Consider the following 15,953-nt stretch of genomic DNA (forward strand, 5'->3'; position numbering starts at 1 on the left):
ACAACCATAGTTTCTTGAAAACAACCTTGGTCTGAAACAATTGAACTTCCACAGCTACTTACTTTGATTGTTCTTTGAAGTTGTTTGCTTTCTCTACCAGGTTGACCTATACAGTTTAGTGGGTTATTTGCATGGGGGGGGCGTGTAAATTGAGGCTTTCAGCTTGTCTGCACTCCAAGAGAAGAACTGTTCTTCTTTGAAGCAACTTTCATTTCTCCTTGGGGTACGGCTAAAGCACCAGGCTTCAAAAATTGCTTCACTTCCTCAGAATCCTCCTCTGTTAGTGAAAACCACTTGCACTATATCCACTGTTTACAAATACTCATACATCACTGAAGAGTAAATTCTGCATGAGATTCAAGAGTTCCATAAAATATACAGAGATAAGAATTTTCTCCACATGGTGGATTGCTCCCTCAATCATACACCAGATCTTAATCCAGAGACAATCCCCTCTCCACTGTATAGTTGTCTTCAAGTGACCACAGAGCTATGTGAATGATCATGGCTGGATTACCTTCAAGAGAGATATTGGAAGACACCCTTGAATTGTTCAGCACCCTCCAAGCTTGGGTCCTTCTTCTATGTCCATTGAGCCCTATTCAGTGGGCATACAGGGATCCTTGGATCCTGCCTACATCCCACAGTTCTCCAAGGCACCAAGTTATTGGATGGAATACTCTCCCATCCCCTCCAGCCCTCCATATCAATCCATACCTCAAGCCGAATCACTTGAGGAGCAAGGAAAAAAGAGGTAATGAGGAGGCTGCCTATCATGAGTAATCATCATCCTCTTTAGACAAAGCACTTTTGTCTCCTCCATATCACATAGATAAATTCAGATGTATTCAGGATTCAGTGAAGAGAATGGCTGATACTCTCCAAATATCATTATGTGAGGGCCTAGAGACCCAGCATCGACTGTTGGGTGTTCTTCACACACAGTCTGCCACAAGAGTGCTTTGCCTGTATATGAAGCTCTGTTGGAGCCTGTCAAGAGAAACCATGGGCTGTATTCCTCCAGCTTCTAGGAGAGCAGAAAAAAGTTCTACTGGCTAGGGATGTTTGGAGCTTTGGGCTAGTGTAGACATAGCCATTGCAGGAGAAATAATGTCTATTTGTCTATTTTGAAATAGGTGAAATAGGTGATGTTGGCTGTGTCTACACTAGCTCAAAACTTTGAAATGGCCATGCAGATTTCAAAGTTTACTAATGAAGTGCTGAAATACATATCGAGAGCCTCATTAGAATGCTGGCAGCCGCAGCACTTTGAAATTGACGCGGCTCACCCCTGTGTGGCTCCTCCAGACAGGGCTCCTTTTTAAAGGACCCTGGCAACTTCGAAAACCCCTTATTTCTGTCTGCTGTTAGGAATAAGGGGATTTTGAAGTTGCCAGGGTTCTTTTGAAAAGGAGACCTGTCTGGACAAGCTGCGGCAATTTCGAAGTGCTGCAGCTGCTGGCATTCTAATGAGGCGCTGAATATGTATTTCAGCGCTTCACTAGTAAACTGTGAAATGGCCATTTGCATGGCCATTTCAAAGTTTTGGGCTAGTGTAGACTGAGACGTTAAGACACAGAATAGCACTGTTTTGAAATAAGCCATAATGGTATCCAGTGGTGCTATTTCAAAATAGGCATAATGTGTCTGGACATGCTCTTGTGAAATGTCCGGGTGCTACTTTGAAATACATTCTTGTGTGTAGCTGTGTTATTTCAAAATAAACTATTTTGGAATAGCTGTTTCAGAATGAATTATTTCAAAATAGCATTATTGTATAGATGTAGCCTGCCTGTATTTCACTTTTATTTTGAATCCCTGGTTTCTTCTGAAATAGCAGCCAGTGCTTCAGAAATATTCACATGTTGATAGCTCAACATTTTTACACTTTCTACGCAGCTGTCCCAGGATGTGTCAGGTAGAGGCTTAATGGTAATACCACTGACACGTGCTTTGAATACTTGCCATCTCTGAGTGGAAGAAGAAAAGGGAAAGTAAATGTATTTCAGCAAATAACAAAAAAAAAAGGTTTTACAGAGGATTTGTCCAGATCACACAAAATCAAATTCAGGCTGAGGCATGCACATGAAACAAAAAAGGCTTTTGGATTTTTCTGCCAGCAATCTAGCTTGCACTCTAGGTGTGTGTCCTCTCATATTGGTGCCGTTATTTCAGCCTTGACCACTAGTGTTTATTACTGATACTCACAATCATTTTAGTTTGTCAAGGACGGTTTGAAGAATTCCAAAACCTGTCATGTTTTTTACTTCTAAAAATGTGATAAATGATTACTTAAGTGTGCTGAATCACTGATGTCAACAAATCTCAGTACTAACATCTGCTGTTGTTGTTATCTGTCTAAAATGAAATCTAGAATTGCAGCAAAATATGACAGATTTGTAATTTGTTCAGTTAATTCTTTTCTATCTGTTTGGGATGAGTTGTGGGGTGTCACTATTTTAGGCCTCATAGAAATGCTGGGTGAAGCTAAGATCTGGAGGATGCATGAGTTTTTGGGAGCTGGGCAAAACCGTGTTACAGGCTGAGTTTAAATCTTGTTCAAGTTGATGATTAAATTTGTTCTTTATTTGAGATAGTTGTAAGGCACACATAAGAGGCTATGCTCCAAAACAAGGCTGAAATAGAGTCTGCACAAAAACTAGCACCACTTGGATTGGGAGATGTTCTGGGCATTGTGTATTGTCAAAGTGTTTGGGCAATGAGGGTCAGAGTATGCACAAAGAAATTGAAGACAGACAATAACACAGAAGGCATGTTTACAGGGGCCACTTTCTGGTGACAGAACAGGGTTGTACTGACAAAACTTGCAGAGTGTCCACGTGGTAAATGCGCTCAGTCCAGTTTTTGTTGGCAAAACCCAGCTGTTCAGCCAACAGCGTTATAGCTCTCCCTGTTGGGGTATACTGTCTCTGTTGGCACTGTTTTGTTGCCAGAATCACTGTGTGGACTCTCTGGGGGCCCAGTCTGTTGACAGAGGGGTCGTCCAACTGGCACCAGCCTGCTGGAGCAGAGAGGCACTCTTCCCACCTCCCAACCTCTATGATCCCAGCCTCTGCTCATATTTAAAGCTGCAGGAAGCCTCACAGCCTACATCCAGGAAGCTGAGGGTGTGGTTGCAGGTTGCCAGCATGTGTGCTGCACCCCACTCCATCATCCACTCCCTGGAGCCTGTAAAGCATGTCCCAGCCCTCCCGAGACCACCCCAGCCCCAGGTGAGGCATCCCAGGGCTCAGCTTAAGGAGCAAGAAAGTGACCCTCTCTTGGTCCGGCCCACAGATAAAAGTCCTGCTGTCTGTCTGGGCTGAGGAGCACCTCATCCTGGAGCCCAGTGCCAAGAGGAGGAATGTCCTCGGCTATGAGTGTGTCACCAGTGCCATGGCTGACCATGGCCACTCCAAATGCACACTGCATCAACTGCATGCCGTGATTAAGGACCTTTGCCAGGGCTACATGTGGGCCACAGACGCCCAGTGGAGATCTTGCATGGGGGTGGCCACCTGCGCCCACAACGAGCAGGTGGACCTGATGCTGAGGGGGGAGATGACAGTGCCCTCATCCCAGAGGCCATCGACACCAGGGAGGAGTCCCCCGCACCCCTGCCCAGTCCAGGATGCAGGAGGTGAGATTGTTGCCTGAGCCATCAGAGGAGATGCCATCCGACCTGGAATCAAGCCAGGGCACTCTGGTGAGTGCCCTCTCCTCTGGCCTCTCAAGTTCCACGGGCACAGGCATGGGCAGCCCCCCCCCACCCCCACCTCTTAGGACCACCCAGGAAGTCCCCCATGAGGCACATACACACAGGCCGGGGCGGGGGGCGGGGAGACGGATGGGTGGGGCGTACCATTGAGAGCCCATGGGCAGCCTGTAGGCATGGTTTCAGCCTGCTGACATCCCCGTGATGGGCCACACAAGCCACAGGGGCCTGGGGAGCAGACTTCCAGCCCCTGCCACACCTGGCAGGGGGCCAACTGCAAGGGCGACAGGCACACCCTTGCTCACGGGCATGGTCCTTGCTCACAGGCACGCATGAAGGTGATGTCCAGCACCCACCCCCATGGACCACGCCGCCCCTCATGGGCCCTCCTCCCACTGGGCCACTAGCCCATCAGGCTCACCGCCAGGGTGCTGCAGCTGGGCTGTTCCCATGTCCCAAATGTCCCACCAAATGAGAGCCATGGCACACACCCAGGGCAGCCCCATCCCATGACCTGGAGGGGGTTTCTGCCCACCAGCAGCTTAGGACTGGGCCCAGGGCTGTGCAGCAGGAAGGACTCACCCATTCCCCGTCCTTCATTACAGCTGTACTGTCCAAGGGCCATGCCAGCCTCCACACCCATCCAGGCAGCCCCCTGAGGAGCTGGAGCCAGCAGAACCCAGACTTGCACCCCAGAGGGAGGGCACCCTGCCACTACTGCACCATGCCCGCACCAGGAGGGCCCATCACCATCAGGAGGAGGAGGAGCAATGGGCGCTCATGGCAGCCCTCCATGAATAGATGGAGTTCACCCAGCATCATCTGCAGAGGGAAGAGGTGTGGCAGGAGCAGAGGGTGTGCTCCTCTGAGCGTTGGCTGGCCAGGGTAGACAGTGCCCTGGACCTCATGGAGGCCTGGCTGGCCCAGGGTGCTGCACCTATGGCCCCCATTGCTGGCCTTCCCACTGCCGTCAGTGTCTCCCCTCCCACTCCCACACCCCTGAACCCTGCTGTCCTGCATGACCCCCTGCACCAGGTGCTGGGGCAGGACCTGCAGTGGGCAGTGGAGAGGGCCAGTGCACCGGTCCCCCGCCCCAGGCCCCCCCCGCCAATCCTAAATCTGCTGCGGTTCCCACACCTGTGTACCGCCCCACTCTCCCCTCCCTGTCAGTGCCCGGCTGCGGATCCTGGACCTGTGGTGAGAGAGGTTCCTGTGGCTGGCATGGTTCACCGCTGTCCACTCCGTCCCTTGACTAGGGCTCCCCTCCCACTTAGGAAGTGCTCCCCCCCCCACATAGTTAGAGAGACAACTTTGTATATAGCTCACCACAAATGTTTATTTTTGCATAAATTTATATTTTTGTTACAGCCTTGATGTTCTTGATACTTGTTTTATATGCACCCGGGGGGTTATTGTTAGTAAACTATTCACGTTCACCAGCCCTGCTTCCCTCCTTGTGTGGTGGTGTTTGGGTGAAGGGAGAGAAGTTGGTGGGGAGGGCAAGGGGCTGTGGGCCTGGGCCCTGACCTCCCCCACCTCCCTGGAGGCGATCTGGGCAGGGTCAATGGAGCCTGCGTGCGAAGTGCTGCTGCAAGGCCTCACAGATGCGCATTCCATCAGCCTGTGCTTGGTGACTGGGCGCAGCAGTCAGCTACTGTTAGCGGCCCCCACCCTCTGGAGCCCAGGCCGGCTGGAAGTCCTCCCCCTTCCACTTCACCAGGTTGTGGAGGGCCAAACATGCGGCCACACCTTGGGGGATGTTGTGCTTCTCCGCATTCAGCCAAGGCAGGAGGCCCAGGAACCTCCCCTTCAAATGCCTGAAGGCGAGTTACACCCAGTTCAGCTGGGCATTAAAGAGGTCCTGGGTAGGGTCCACATGCTCAGCGTGTGCCTGCATTAGCCACGGCACGAGCGAGTAGGCGACATTGCTCGTGATGCACAGGGGCATGTGCATGTCCTCCACGGCCATCTCCTGGTAGGAGACACCGGTGCCTGCCTCCGTTCTCCAGAACAGGCTGGAGTTCTGCAGCACCCTGGCCTCGTGGCTCCTGCCCGACCACCTGATGTAAACATTCAGGAACTGCCCTCAGTGGTCAACCAGGGCCTGCAGCACCACAGAATGGTAGCCCTTCCGCTTGATGCATCACTCAGTGCTGTGCTCTGGAGCCCGGCTCGGCATGTGAGTCCCGACCAGCACTCTGAAGCAGTTGGGGAATCCCAGGCAGTGGGAGCTGAACTGGAATCTCCTACCTGCCCTGTGGCACCATGGGCTGGATCTGGAGCCCCTCACCTGCCGCACACACCACAGAGCTGGGGCTGGTGTCCTTTGGCAGCCCCGGGGAGGCCAGGGCTAGAGTTCCTGGGGAGTTTGAGGCTGGAGCCGTGGCAGTCCCTGGGAGCATGGGGCTTCCTGGTGGCAGATGCCCTGGACATCCTGTGGTCCAGCAAATTCTCTTGCTTGGAACCCTTCAGGTCTCCACCATGTTGGACCAGGGAGATACAATCTGTAGCTGTAAATCACGTTTCCACTCCTCTGAGCTTGAGGCTATTGGTGGATGAAATGTCTCCTGGTGTAACTTCATAGCAGCTGCAATGGTCCCATAGAAGTCTTTAAAGGAAGTTGAGCCTATTCAGGACCTCACAGGATAGGGCTCAGGTGTTTAACTCATGATATCTACTTAAAGCTTTAAGGGCAGGTACTACTCATGTAAACTAAGAATACCTGCATCAGATTAACTGGTCAAATCCATGCACATTTCATGTTGGATCAACTATTTTTGAAAAAAGAAACGTGCCAATGTTGATTGAATTATACCTTTATTACTAAAGAACTGCTTTTTGCCAGCTGGTAAATGGAGTGTTTAGGACTCTGCATATTGCTCTTTCACAGCATGGTGACAACTTCATAATGAAATCAGAAATTCATAGAGGCATAAACACAGCTGTTTAGGCCCATAAAATAAGTGCTTTACAAGAAAAGACATAATCAGTAGTATTGACTGTTTTTGTCAATTACATTAACAACAGAGAAATAGAAAATGATGCCTATTTGACAAGGGACCATTTTCAAAACATTAAATTTGCATAATACTAGTCCATAATACTACACTGTGAAAAGACATGAGACATCATAAAAAAGATATATCCATTATTCATGAATTTAAATAATTTGACTTGCATGGAAAGATAAGCCTGAGCCAGATTTTATATTTGTAGACTTGTCTTCTTTTTTAAAAATTACTGACAATTATTGCTGTTGGTATTTTAACTAATCCTGTTGCTTGAATTGCTGATATTCCATTTAATAGGATCTTTCCATTAGTAAATTAAATATTTTCTTATTAACTCCAATGTAACCGACACCTTACTATGAATCAGGGCTCAAAGAGTAAACATCTATGACAGAATCATCCTATCACATCTGCTCGCCAGATTAGGCATAAATGTAAATGATGAGATGTTAGATTTGTTGCAGTACACATGGCATCTCCAGATGCTTGTATACGCCAAACAGCGATATCAACAGTCTGCTCAAGTCCGTGTTGACACCATCAGATCATTAAAAGGAGAAGTCATTTGGCCATAAAATAGGGGTAATATTTTTCCATCATTCTAGAGTTCTGTATCAGGCTCATTCATTTCAGGTTCACAAAACAAACAAGCAGTCATGTAGCACTTAAAGACTAACAAAATAATTTATTAGGTGATGAGCTTTCCTGGGGCAGACCCCCTTCTTCAGATCTGGAGAAATGCCATTGCCAGTACAGCACTGACCGTTTTATAACAGAGATCTTAAAATATATATTAATATTATCCAATTTGTCAGCTTCAATATATATATTGAAGCTGACAAATTGGATAATAGGACTGAAAGGAGGGGTGGGGAAAAGAGTGCACAGGAAGAGAGCAACATGCTGTGTGTCTTAGCTGAGATCACTGTAAATATGAAAGACCAGGAAGCTGTCTTTGTACTGCATGAGGTAACTGCTCTTTCTATTAAGGCCCAGCCTCAACAGATTTCCAGTTGCAAGCTGCTGTTAAAGTCTCTGGTGTGAGATGCATATTCTCGGGTCTTTAACACAATGGCCCACTCCATTGAAATGCTCACTGACAAGTTTATGTGTTTTCAGATTCCTAATGTCTGTTTTGTGTCCATTCGTTCTTTTGCCAGTTTGTCTGATATATATATATAGATAGATAGATAGATAGATAGATAGATAGATAGCAGAGGGCCATTGCTGGCACATCATGGCATATGTAATGTTGGTAGAGGTACAGAAAAATGAGCCCCTAGTCCGGTAATTAACATGGTTAGGTCCAGTGATGGCATCTCCAGAATAAATATGTAGACATAGTTGGCAATGGGTTTTGTTGCAAGGAAAAGTTCCAGGATTAGTGTTTCTGTGGAAGGGTCTGTGGTTGCTAGTGAGAATTTTCCTGAGGTTAGGTGGTTGTTTGTAGGAGAGAATGGGCCTCTCACCTAGGGCATTTCAGAGTGTAGCACCATGTTCCAGTATAGGTTGTAGGTTGTGTTGCAGGGGTTTGAGCTGGGGGCTATAGTAATGGCAACTTTTGTTACTGTTATTGACCTTCTTGGGCCTGTCTTGAAGAAGTTGGTTTCAGGGTATTCGTCTGGCCTTGTCAATCTGGTTTTTTTTTATTTCTCCCAATGGGTAATCAAGTTTTACCAATGCTTGGTAGAGATCTTAAGTTTTGGTTTCTGTTTGTAGGATCAGAGCAGATGCGATTGAATGTAAGGGCTGCAGTATGAACGATGCATTGTGTGGTGTGTGCTGGCTGGAAGCTAGAGGCATGTAGGTGAGTGTAGCAGTTCAGTGGATTTTCAGAAGAGAGTGGTGTTGATCTGGCCATCAGTGGTTTGTCCTGTAGTGTCCAGGAAATGGATGTTGCACGTGGAATGGTCAAGGCTGAGATTGATGGTAGGATGCAGGCTGTTAACATCTCTGTGGAATTCTTCCAGAGTCTCTTTACTATGGGTCCACATGATAAAGATATCATCGATGTAGCATAAGTAAAGGAGGGATAATAGGGGATGAGAGCTGAGGAAACACTGGTCTAAGTCAGCCATAAAAATGTTAGCATGCTGTGGGGCCATGCGGGTGCGCATAGCAGTGCTGCTGATCTGGAGGTATAAGTTGTCCCCAAATTGGAAATAATTGTGGGTGAGAACAAAGTTACATAGGCCAGTCACCAGATTAGCTATGAAAACATCAGGGATAGTGTACTTTAGCAGCAGATACAAAGGGAAATTTATGAGCTGCAGTTTATGCTCAAATTCAATACCGTTGAGGCTTGGCTTTAACAGAGATAGCAATTACCTCATGGCTACCTCTCTGTTACTATTCATTTCAAGTTAGGCCTCGTGAGGGGAATGATTAGAATGGTGATAGGAAGAAGCACAGATTAGATGTGTCCATTTCCTTTCATCGCAAGGACCATATGCAACCTCAGTATGAGCTTCACTTACAGCATTACAAATTTGGATTCTACTGTCCCAGCTTGTGAGGATAGACCCAGCAGGTTTTGCAAAAGGAAGAGACTGTAGTTCTTGGTTGGGAGGACCAGAGTCTAAAAGTAGAAAGCCACACATTAGAAATCTCCTGTTATCACCCTCTTTCTGTGTAAGTGAAGGAGGTATTGACTTTGGCAACTGAAACCAGCTGAGGTGCCAGAGTACCACACAAGAAAAAAGTCAATCTTTAAGGCAGTCCCTAAGGCCAGACTCCTCAGAGCAGAAATTTCAAAAATAAACTGTGGAACACCGTTAGTGGAAGTTTCCTTCTAATTCCACTAAATTAGTGACCATTTATAGCCTGAAGTATAAGGGTTTATACTCCTTACATTTCTAAAGTAAATGGAGGTATTCTCATTATTCATATATGTGCATCCTCCTTTAAAACCTACTGAGCTCTTGGTTTCAATTGTATAGTGTAGCAATGAGTTCCATAGTAGTTGATTATTTGGCCATCCATATCTGCTGGGACCATGAATGAGAGCCAAGTTCTCTTTTTAGGTTGCTTTGGATTTTCATTTAAAACAGTTAAGCCTCCTCCCAATGTTCTTTCCAAGGCTCCACAAAACAGGGAAAGACAAACCTCACACTCTTGATGCGGACAGGGCTCCATCATTTTTAAAGATGTTGGTGTGCCACCCTCAACACTGGTTCTAATAGCATGCTCCTTTTTTTTTTCTGTACAAATTGTGGATTCATTAACACCAAAGAAACACCCAGCAGCACAATTACTTTCACCTTGGGCAAGCTTTTCAAGACCTTTTTTCTTCCAAAGATATCCCACTTCTTGCCCTCTTGACAATAATGGAAGTAGCTTTGATGCTCACATACTTGCTCACACATTTTGAGGTCATTTTAAAATTATTTATGCAATTAATTATTGTATTCAACACATTATTCAATTATCATTGATTTACACACAAAAATGAAGTATAAAATATGCACAAACACTGCAGTGTATGAAGCATGAAGTGCGAGTTTCTATGACGGAATGCTATAGTAGCCAAGCAAAGAAGAAGGGACAGGGAAGTGGCTTCTCATATCCAGGCACATCAACCATTTTCATGAGTGTCTGTGAGACACTATGGAAGCAGCAACCCATGCGAGTGTGCAGTTTGAATGTTTGAGTTGTGCTGGCTGGTGGTGAGTTATGTATATTCAAGGCAGTTGGGCCTCGCGTTTGCAGACCAGGTATACAGAACAAGACTTGTGTGTACTCAAGTCTTGCATTTGAGGGACTTGCGGCTGGGGAGGGATTGTGGTATAAACAGAGCCACACGTCCTATTTCTACTATCACATACAAGAATGATATATGCACAAAAATAGGATCCAGCAGATTGCAATTATAAAATTGATGTTACATGAGCTGTTTTTGCATGCGCCATCTCTAAGTTATGTACATTTATAAGTCAATTTCCATAAAGCATGGGGCCCCATTACTCCCCCACACCCATAGCCCTCCAGCTGGGATGTTTCCTGAGGTGTTGATGGCCCACTCAGCCCTTGAGCCCAGGTTTGCCCTGTGCTGGGTTGCAGTGCCAGTCTCTCAAGCCCCATTCCAGCACATACCCAGTCAAGGCAACACCCAGCTGCAGGCTCCAGTCATATCCTGAGAGGATTCAGCCATCACTCCTGTGTACATCTCCTTTGGAGGAGTAAACCTCAAATGAATATTGTGTTGAGCTCCACAGAGGGATCTACATAATGCAAGTTCATCAGAAATTGTCCCCTCGCTCAACGTGGAGAGATATATGCTCAACTTTTGCCCTCCCTCCCTCCCTCCCAGATTTGAACTGAACAAAACAGATTTTGTTTTAAACAAGAAATAAGTTTATTAACTGTAAAAGATTAATTTAAAGTGATTATAAGGAAAAACAAACAAGAAAGCAGATTACTAAGCAAGTAACAGAAATACATATCTAAGCTTAAGATCTTAAAAAAAACATCACAAGTAGTCATTTCTCACTCAAAAATAATTGATTTTTGGGTAGGTTGCAGAAATTCTTGAAGGTTAGCTTTCCTCCTTGCTGCTTAAATCTTTAGGTATTTTATTCATAGATCAGATCCCTTTTGCAGCCTGTGTTCATTACTTCTCCCCTTTTCCCACTGTCCTTGGGTGTTTTCTGCAGTCATTCTTTTTGGGTATTTAGTGAAGAGTGAACACTGATCAACTTACTGCTAGCCATAAATAAGATTTACATAGGGTGGAAATCTTTTGTTTTCCAGGCTTGACCTCCCTTACTCCTTTTAGTGGAAAATTGCTAGAAATCCAAGATGATTTTTAGTACCAGGTGAGAGAACCACCTGTCCTCGTAGTATCCCAGCTTTGTCCCAGGATGCCTCTCAGATGATGAGACATTAATATCTTCACAGTCTAGTTTCTCCCTAGAATCCCATCAAATCTCATGTTCCAATTTCTGCTGGCTGCCTCCCAAATACACACCCAAGTGTAACTGATAAATAGTCCATTTCTCTAGCTTTATATGCAGAAATGATTAATGCATACAAATTGGCTAATCACATTCAACAAATCAGAACCTTTCCTTGCATGACCCATGTTGCATAAAACATATTTTAGTTATGCCCAGAGCCTTTTTTTTTCAGGAAAAAAAATTAAAAAAAAAAAAAGCTGGTACTCAGCAAGCTCCACCCCCACAGCCAATCCTATGGCTGGGGCTGCTGAGGTGCTAGAAAAAAAGCATTGGTTATGCAATGTTAATATAATACACTTATTGCTATGCAGCATATGGTTGTAACATAACTGTACTCATTTATTAATTAATGGAATTAGCTTTAAGAAATGCCATCTATTAAGTGGAAATCTTTCCTCCATTTTCACTGCATAGATTTAGCGTAATATGCCCTTGTTTTCACAATTAGATAATGCTCTTAGAACCTCATTACCCTATTTATAGACTTAGCCATGTTTGTCTGTAGCTTCGCAAATAAACAGCCCTGTAGAAATGTAAAGACTAACAACTTTATTACGTCATGAGCTTTTGTGGGTAAGTTTATGTTTGGTTTAGCTAGCTTGGATTGTGCAGTAGGTGAAGTACAGAATGTGTGAACACTTGTGAGTTACAAATCAATATCCAAAGTCAGATTGGTTAACTGGTCATATAACTTTACCCACTCAGCAGGGTGGTATGGGTGTGCTTTAGTGGCAAAAGGTTTTGTACAAGTTGTGCTTTATTGTATTTTAACATTTAGTCTTATGCACAGTAAAACTCTCACTTGTAATCAATGAGAAAATAAAACATTGTTTCTGTTTTAACCTTTGTTGATCAATTAATTCTCTGTATAGCAGAGGAGGCTGTTTTGTTTTGTCATGTTTATAGTTTCAATGGACCCAAATTATGTTAACTTCCCTAAAGTCTGATGGTGATTATTGTATTTCTGGTCTCCATACTGGGCAGTACCCGAGGCATGGGCACATCAACTTCGTGGCTTAGGCTGATCTTGAGTCCTGAACCTCTGAGGTGTGGAGCACCTTCAACTAATCACAGTTAAGGGCACTCAATATCTTGCAGAACAGGACCACCTGGCTTGTATCTATATATATACAAGTCACGTTGTGTCCCACACATATGACATAGTGGCACATTACCATGTAGCTAAATGAGTGTTGCTGGATTTTTTTTTTAAAGAATTACTCATTCTCTGCCATTAAGTTCAGTAGTAGATTGTCTCTTATTTGGTCTAGTCTAATGCTATTGGTGGTTTAGACCCTCTCCAGCTTCACAGTAATTTTAATTTAAAACGTCAGAGAGTTACACATATCAGAATGATCAGCTGCAGCCTTCTACTAATGGAAGAGTTACATTACATGTTGGAGAGGGAATCAGGCTTAAACAGGCAACATGTATTTTTAACAATTTTAGCAGATTTACATCACCAGCAGTTATCAGTTTGAGTGGTGCTTAGACAAGTCATCATAACAGGAGATTAATTTAAATTGTTTTGCAATCATGGATAACAAAGTTCATCTAGTCATTAGTATGTTTTTTGACCATACCCTCTCATTTCTGGGCAAGTCAATAGAAATTTGTCATTATAAAGTCAATATTTGAAACGGTTTGTTTCCAGTAACTTTGGCATTTTTAACATTGGGCTGTTTCGAATGGCTTTGCTATTTTGATAATGATGTGATACTGTTTTATATAATTTTATTATGACCACTTTTATCTGCCTTATTTTATCTTTGTACTAAAGTTTTAGAATTTCACTATCTATATTGTATTTATTTTTGTAATATAAATTATTTTTATTTAGTCAATTTTATCAGAAATATTGTCTATTATAATGTTGAGGTTTGTGCTCCCCTTTTTGTTTGCTCGATTTCATTTTATTGAACATTTTCCTGATATTATTTGTTTAGAAAACAGAGTCAATTGGCCATGCTTTTTGTATGTCTAACAAGATAGAAAATCTTTCAGGTGTTGCTTATAGAAAGGCATCTGGTGATTGCATTGATATTACCTGTGTTCTGTATACAACTGAGATAGGACTGCATTTGTTCATATGACATCAGAATGGTCTGCGTGCAAGCAAGGCTCCAATTCAGATATCACTGAAAGCATCAGAAGCACTCCCATTGACTTCAGTGGGAGGTGTATCAGTCACAGCAAGAAAGACTACTTACATTTAGACCAATGAAAAGTATGAGTGTGCTACTGAGGTTTGTATGAAGGTGTAGATTAATACTCATCCACTCTACTTCAGTTTTGAGAGGTGGGTTCTACTGGAATACATTGGGCTCTAACCTTGCAGGCCTTTCTCCTGGCCGAGTAATCTCACTGACATCAACAAAATAATTCCGTATATAAATCCTGCAGGATAGAACCTCGTTCTCATTGATTAGCTTCTGAGATTAATTCATAGATGCACCCAATCCTGCAAATTGCTCTGTACCTCTTGCAAACTGCCAAGATATTCAACTTCTGCTTGTTGCTTGTTTTACTGTTCCGATCAATTCCAAAATAAGAAAATTGATTTCAAGAAGAAACATTAAGAAAGAGGCCAATCTTTGGGAACTGAGGGCACTTAGCACCTTGTAGAATGTTCTAGTACTTTCCAGGATTTGGTTCATATTTTCCCCTTGTGGAAATCGTATCCTTAAGGGGTTTAAATCCCCTCAACTTCAGAGGACTAAGTGTGGCCAAGGTCTAGCTGAACTTGCTCCTTAAAGGGTCTTTACAAGTTATTTGCTCTCATTTCAAGTCTATTCCTAATGAGGCTGTATAGAACACATTTAGGAGGACAGCTAAGTTTAAAAATTAGTAAGTTTTTCAACATCTACTTGCCAATAAAGAATTCAGTGTTCTAATCAGAAAAAATACCCATTGTGCTTGTATTTCAGTAATCCTTGGGCAGCACATCCATCCATGATGACACAAAAGAAGAGGAGTGACTCAATAGCTAAGCTTTTATGAGTCCCTGGTCACATGCGTCTTGTTTAACTAACTGTAGGTGGAAGTATAATGCAATAAAGTCAAGTGATGATCATTTCTGAACCTGTGGAAAATCATTCATGGTTACTGCTTTTTCTTAATCCTTCCTTCATTCAAGCACATACACCAGTTTCATTTTCAGATGCATGGCAGGTAGGAGAAAAGATGACTGAATTAAAGATATGACATACTGAAGATATTCAGTATTGCAATCATAATATCACAACCCTCCCTTTTCCCAGCCTATGATAGATTTTAGCAAAGAACTAAGGTCATCATTTTCAACCTTCACACCAGGCAGCAGTTTTGCATTGCAGTGTAAGTATAGATGAAACACTGACTCTGATTAATAGACTATCATCTGAAACACTTTCTATGCTGATGTGAAGACCAGAGAGGATATCATAGTCAATCCTTTTTATGACTGTCTAGGATAAACTGAAATGGCACAGCTAATTTAAACCTAAATTCTCACGTTTGTGTGGTAAGAGGTACTTGGATATGTGGTCTGATTTTTGTATATTCTGTAGTGCCCATTGACTGAGAAAGAAATGATTCCATGTGTAAATTGAGAAATAGTTTAAGAAATACTAACAGCATCTAGTGTTTCATCTATTCATTATACTGTATAATAGCTGTCTGCACAAAGACAGATTCAAATGGTCTACTTAGCCATAAAACTAGCTTTCTCTAACTCTTACACCCACATGCAACTGTGTCCTAACAAGACAGCTTTGTGTTATAAGGTATGGGGACCTTGCAAGTAGCAAAAGCTATTCAGAGCCTATCCAGAAGAGAACAGCAACATCCCATTTAAGTCTGACATGGCAGGGAGAGATAAACAGATGCCCTTCTGACTAATGAATTCAGGAGAAGCTTTGACTTGGTGCAATTACTAAAGACTCATTTTTCTCCAAGACTTAATAGCAGTGCAATTTACCTTATCGGCTTTCCCAGATGGCTTGTCACTTACTTTGGAAATGGCTGTATCTGCAACTGAGCTTTATTTACCTCACTGCAACAAATAGTTGTACCTTTAAAGAGGAAAAACTGAAGAATGCCATAAAGACAAGCAAGTTCACGCTCCAGATGCTGCACCAGCTTACTGGAATTCCTTTCTTCAGAATGTTTGTACTCTCTGGGTCAGCCTAGTCTGCTTTGCTTGACAGCACAGAGCACTGTCAGAGCCTTACTATCAGTTAGATATTGGTTTGGACTATAAATTATATTTTGTGTCTAAGCACCAAAAACAGA

General features: G+C 43.7%; 1 protein-coding gene across 2 annotated transcripts in view; it reads left to right on the forward strand.

Annotated features, from left to right (window-relative positions):
- Positions 1-14,823, forward strand: part of LOC142023588 (uncharacterized) — a 104,827-nt gene extending 90,004 nt beyond the window's left edge. For both annotated transcript variants that reach the window (XM_075014704.1, XM_075014713.1), the window contains one exon: positions 14,609-14,823. In XM_075014704.1, the coding sequence (XP_074870805.1) occupies positions 14,609-14,681 (73 nt within the window). In that variant the 3' untranslated portion in view covers positions 14,682-14,823. The remainder of the gene's footprint in view (positions 1-14,608) is intronic.
- The last annotated feature ends 1,130 nt before the right edge of the window (positions 14,824-15,953 follow it).

Source organism: Carettochelys insculpta, chromosome 1, assembly GCF_033958435.1.
Source record: "Carettochelys insculpta isolate YL-2023 chromosome 1, ASM3395843v1, whole genome shotgun sequence".
In the NCBI taxonomy this organism is placed as follows: Eukaryota; Metazoa; Chordata; order Testudines; family Carettochelyidae; genus Carettochelys; species Carettochelys insculpta.